The 6,316-nt window shown below is 33.8% G+C and overlaps 1 protein-coding gene across 1 annotated transcript; it reads left to right on the top strand.

Annotated features, from left to right (window-relative positions):
• Window positions 1–1,183: 1,183 nt before the first annotated feature.
• Window positions 1,184–6,275, top strand: LOC136983488 (outer dynein arm-docking complex subunit 2-like). Its single transcript, XM_067280242.1, has 8 exons — window positions 1,184–1,413; window positions 1,936–2,090; window positions 2,813–2,910; window positions 2,974–3,119; window positions 5,653–5,759; window positions 5,829–5,971; window positions 6,102–6,218; window positions 6,264–6,275. The coding sequence occupies exons 1-8, from the start codon at window positions 1,184–1,186 to the stop codon at window positions 6,273–6,275; spliced, it is 1,008 nt and encodes a 335-aa protein (XP_067136343.1).
• The last annotated feature ends 41 nt before the right edge of the window (window positions 6,276–6,316 follow it).

Raw genomic sequence — 6,316 nt, 5'->3', positions numbered from 1 at the left:
CAGAAGAATATGAGCAGATAATACAGACTGCAGAGAAAAATTGTGTTTCTATCTAGTCGTGGGAGAAGGTACAAGGAAAAGCCACGTTTTCATCTTCGGTACAAAATGCTCGCAAGTTCGTTCGATTATCGAGAAGTGATTGTTTATAGGAGTTCATAGACGATTTTTATTAGTGCTTTCTTCAATTTTTTAATGGCACAGAAGTATCCCAACTTATCTGCGATTCCTATTCAAGATGAGTTACTCATCAAAATGAAAAAGATAAAGTTCTAAAAGTAATGGGTCGTGTGGATTCTCTACATACGGTGTTCCTAAGCTGAATAAGTTGTATACGGCAACGCGACATGTGGGCGATCTGTCTTCCGGGAGGACTTTCTATGGGGAAAATGGCCCTTATTTGGGTGTTACAAACGTGAAGACTCTATGCTCCGTGTGGCTAGTCTATTTGCGAATGGACTGGCCACATGGAGTTAACTAACTACCAGTGTTCACTAGTTTTACCTGATGCGCTCCTAAGCTGGACAGTGAAAATGAGGATGAGAACAACAGAGCCGATTGATGTTTTTCTTTGTTTCGTGTCTGTGGATTAATAAAACCCTAAAAATGTCCAGTGTTAGTGCCACGGGCGTCCGCAAAAAATTTTCCGGGGGAAAAGTTTAGAATTATCGTCATAATAGGTCGCTTCTAAAATATTTCCAATTATAGTCTTAAAATTTCCTTAAATTATCCATAAAAGAGTGACCTAAATATAATCATCCAATACGTCGTCCAATTCATCGAATATATTATTAGTATTATCACAAGGAGGAATTCCTTGTGATAATACTAATTGTATAATGGTCGGGAAGTCACTTGGCATATTAGAAATTTTATTTTTTTAATCTAATTTAACCAATAAAAAGATTAAATTTGAGCTTTTCAAGGAATATGTCACGTTACCTAATCTATTATTGACAAGTCATAATAATCCGCTCTTAGATCTACCCGCCTTTGTTCCTTTTAAAGCTGGTATTATCTCTATATTAAATAAATTTTGCATAATTTCTAATTTTTTGGTAGATAACTTAGATATACAGGTCTCCATTAAGATGCAGGTATCGTCAAAAAATAATAATAAAATAAGCACGTAATTACTTTTAATTATTTGATTATTTTCAGTTGTTTTTATGTCAAATGAATAAAAATGGGTCAAGCCATGTCGCAGTATTTTCGCCGAACTACAGTCGCCGACGGCGCGAGAGCCAAGTTGGAGTATACGCGCATCAATAAAATTCTCTTACGAGAAATTGTCGATTGGTTAAACGAATTTACGAACAATTACAAAAGTGAATCGGATTTAAAGTTTAAATCACCTCTGATATGGCACACGAAACTAAGAGAAGGAAACTTCTCTCCTGCGGTAAATCAGACAGAGTATGAAATTTCTTACGTTTATATAAAATTAAATGTTATTTTTTAAGTCGGATTAACGTAATTAAATCCTCTTTCAGATATTTAAGTATACGTATTTTTAAATTGTTTGATTCAGAGATTTAATTCCAATCTTTAGTCGCTTCAGTCCACATTCGGTCTTATCCCTTCTCCGTTGCAGACATGGCCGAAACCGTAACGGGTTTACAAAAGATTGTCTTAGTACCTTCAGGATGGACAGAACTTTTAATCCATCGAGCCAAAATGAAGTGTTTGTTTTTTAACTCGAGACCAACAAAACGATCAAATTTCTCCTTCGCTACGCTCTCATTTACCATTTATCATCAAAATATACAATTAAAAAGCAATATTCAATCTCTTTTCTATCTCGAATGTCATTTTTATTCAATCGTAGTATAATTAAAATTCTTTACCATTCTCTAAATTTGCAATGTACAATATATTAATAAAGAATAACATTAAAATCCTTCTTCTTTGCCTTAATTGAAATGAAACTCTTTTCAGCCATCTCGACAGATTAACCGAAGAAGATATAAAAATACACAATTTACCAGGAGGAGGAGCTTTACTTCACGTCTTTTCATTTAAACAAGCTCAGACAGTTATTAGAATTGCGGGTTCTAACGAAGCTGCCGAAGAAGTTAGATGTTGTCTCGAAGGTATTTTTAAAAATAACTGCAATTAATAGGCGTATACTTAATAACACTAATATTTAGAGAAATCAAACTCACTCGTGGGAATGAATCTTTACGGTAAACGAAAAGAGCGGGATCAAATGACGATCAATGCGGTTTCGATCTAATTCTTTATCTATTTTTAATGCGATTTAATGATTGATCGATCTCTGATTATTTTCAACTAGTTTTCGGGATCGAGCGGTAGTTAAATTTCTAACTGTTGTGAGGATAAATGAAGAGTCGAATCAAAATCATTATCGAGACAATGCTAACGATCTTCGCTGTTTTTCGTCTCGATAACGATTTCGATCTAATTGTTCATTAATGGTCAAACATTTAGTGAATGCTCGATCGTAAAATAGTCGAAGACCGTCGATATCTCGATGTCTTCCATAGTATCATCAATTAAAACTAACCACTTCCGAATTTTGCATTTCTCTACGGATATTTTGGACTATTAAAGTAATTTATACTGCGCGATGGTAAAGTCCCTCCTCAGTGGGCGGGAAAACGGGAGGAGTTTCGAGAAACAAAGTAATGACATCACCGCAGATCGCACCTCGAAAGAGTTAAAATACGTTACGAACGTCACCACTGGGTCGAGCCGTACGGGGGTGGACCACCGCGGAGGGACTTACGATCGCACTACATATAAAAAATAAAGTAATTGGATAAAAACGTAATATTTGTTAAATTGCATATAGAAAATCCCGATCCTATCGCGAACATTCTCGGCGATGCATTTGCTAATGTCGAAGAAGTAAATAAAGGGATCCTCCCTTATGTAGATCTAGTTACCGAGGTATTGTTTATAAAGTTCTTGTTAAAGTAAAATTGACAAAAATTATAATTTCACATTTTCTAGCAAGAGGCAAAGAAAGAGGATCAAACGGAGTCGGTTAAAAAACATTTATATGATTCTAAGCTTAATTCTGATTCCCTACGGTTATTGGTGATACTTCAACAATTTGATACGCATTTATTAAAAGTTATAGTAAAGGAAATGTCGAGGTAAGATATTAAATCTTTTTCCTTGGTTTTTAATTTATTCAAATAGTATAATTACTGGGAATGGTTGTGTTGTGTGCAAAATTTGAGTCCAGACCCTCAGTTAAAAGCTATTTTTTCCTTAATATATATAGAAAAATGCAGATAGATTCAAACAGATTCCATATTTTGCCTATAGGATTATTCTTTAATACTATATAGAATAATTACGCTTCTAAACCTAATTGGTTCCCGAACACTCGTCATTAAGCTAGTCATCATAGAACGAGACGATATATTTCTCGAGTTGGAGAACAAAGTACTTAGCTCAGTTGAAGGAGATTAAGTGGTAAATCAGTAGCTTCCACGGATCACCGCGACGAGGGAGGAGTGGTCTGGGTCCAGTCACGTAGTCTAACAGTCTAACCTATTAAAATAATGTTCAGGGTTGCAATATAGCTTATTATCTGTTGAAAGTTTGTTGTAAATATAGCATCGTGGCATCGGGAAAACTATTAGCAGAAGCAACGTTGAGCAGAAGGAACCGTAAATTGACAATATCGATCGAGAACCGATGAAGTAACTGTAGCGCGAGTCTGTGTAATTGTATCATCGTGATTATATAATTTAATTCATTATTTGCTAAAAAATGAACTTTAGAACCGAAACATACGAATTGGAAGATCAAAAGGATATCGATACTAGCAGTCTCAAGCTGCAGTTTGATACACTAAGCCAATATTACTCGAAAAAGCACTTCAGAATGTGTGGGAAGTTCCAAAGAATAGTTTTATAACAGCTTTATTACATTCTCATTACTATACTTAACAGCGGAATAGTTCTAAAATTTTATAATTGAGTGCATTGTAATATTTTGCCACATTCCATAATTGAAGACACGAGATGAAGGTATTACGTTACAATCATTCAAATACCAATTATCGTTCGTGAATACATAAAATATATCGTATCTGTCCTCGAGTGCCATCTGGCCACAAAGAGGGAAGGGATTAAAATTTGTGAAATATTGGGTTATACGGTTTCTATCGTTCGTAAATTCGCCGATGCGTTCCATCGGAAGTATCTCTAAACGCAACCGGTTTGCACTAGTGTGGCATCGAACTCACCAATCTGTAAAAGTTTGCGCCCAGTGTTGAACAATAGCTAATTCTGTAAAATGCGTGCGGAGAATTTTCTGTGGAAATCCGTGTTGTAAATAAAGTGTATAGTTATTAACAGATTTATATTAATAATTGTGCACTCATACTATAATTAGTTACTATAGTCCAGGATTGTCCAACCTTTTTTCCTAATGGGCCAGATTAAAAATTTACGTATATTCGGTGGGCCACAAAGGTAATTTAAATAAATATATGTTTTTAAAAAGTTCAAAATGTGAATATCTAATTTTGACAACAGTATTTTTTTGTAATTATATATATATATATCATTGACGGTAAAAACAAATTATACTCACACAAAATAGAGAGAAATTCAATGCCTTCCTTTTATAATATTGTTAATATCTGCATTTATTGTTCTAGTCTTAATTCTAATAATGTTAATTAAATGGGAATCACTCAACCTATTTTTTTCAGCAGCTTTGATGATTTTCATGTACGAAAAGTATTGTTCAGAACAGTATATTACGCGTGTTGAGTAGTACAGGTTTCTACTGGCAATTACGAAAATATAAATAAAATTTTTAAAATTGTGTTACCACTCCGCCTTAACAATAATACACTGTTCTTTATATAGCGCTGGTACAACTATTGTATTCGGGCAATTTTCTCTAAACTCCTTACTCTAACGTAAGCGAAGCGAGAGATTTTGTGTAAATGGCCGCAAAATTCCTGATATGTGTTAGAAGTTGTGTGTGTAAATCTCCGTTAATTTTTTCATGTTCCGAATATTTGCTTTCGTGTCGATTATTGGATGTCATTAAAAAAAACTTTTCGATAACTACAGCTAGATCTTCGACTGCTACAACGTGAAATTTAGAAATTTTCTTTTACATAATACCTTAAAGTAAATTGTCAACTACTGTTAAGTGTGCAGCTTCGAGAGGTCATACTGTGTTGTCATCAAGATATTCTCTTCTTGAAAAATCCGGCATGCAATCTCAATCACTGCATTAATTGCAAGCGTATCGGGCCGTCGTGGGGGCTCTACTTCCTTGCACCGCTCGTTACTAATATCTTGGTTTTATGCCTCTAACGAAATTAGTCTAGGGGCTTTGTTTAAAACAAATATGCTCGCACACAGGGACTTAATGTCCACTCGATAAACTCTAATAAAGTTCAATATATTGTCAAAAACGCTAACGACGTAAATAAATAATTTATAAAATATAATTCTTTTTCGTAGACTTGTATGTATACATGTACACACATCCTCACCGGCACATTGTTTATTCTTTCTAACGTTTTCGGTCGTCTTCCGCATCGCATACAACAATACGCTGGTCAAGATTTGTGTAATATACGTAGAAATAACACCGGTTTGGGAAAGTCACATACTCGTAGACTTATTAATGTTGTTAAATATTTTAAAACAGGAATGTACGTTTAAATAAAGAAACTCTAGAAAACGAATTGAATTTATTAGATTTATTTAGTACTTATTCCAAAAGCCAAGCCGTAAGATTTACAAATTTTGCAGTTGGTAAGTGTTTAAAAATTTCTATAAATTTTTATATTATAATGAATTTTTAAATACATATTGCCTTTTTAGATACGTTTTTAATACCCAGCACTGGTAAATCTGCACCGTTATGGAGACAATTGCACGGAGATATCGCTTATTTAATGGCCGAACTATCCGACGGATCCTCGCTATCCATCACATATAATACAAACGGATGTTTTTTGAATAAAGTTAGCCAAATCTTTTTATTTCAGTAATGAACAAAATAAATTTTGAAATGCTCGTCTTTACAGCGTTTAAATTGAATTTGTATAAGTATTTTAAGATAAGGTTCGGTTGAACTGTTTCTATTCTTTTAAGGGATTCGACAAAAGCAAGAACGATCTTAATTATGAAAAAGACAGTGAAATATTTCCTGACCTGATATCGTTATTAAAAGCTTACAGTAAACATTTTTCTAAAGATTTTAATAATAAGGTATGACTTTATAAAAAGCTATTTTAATTACATTTTTATTACCAGTGTGCTTTTTAAGAGCATCCTTACAAATTCAATGATACGATTAATGGACGGGA

This window comes from Centruroides vittatus, unplaced genomic scaffold (assembly GCF_030686945.1).
Source record: "Centruroides vittatus isolate TY-2023 unplaced genomic scaffold, ASM3068694v2 contig_882, whole genome shotgun sequence".
Taxonomy (NCBI): domain Eukaryota; kingdom Metazoa; phylum Arthropoda; class Arachnida; order Scorpiones; family Buthidae; genus Centruroides; species Centruroides vittatus.
This window is presented reverse-complemented; position numbering and strand designations above follow the sequence as displayed.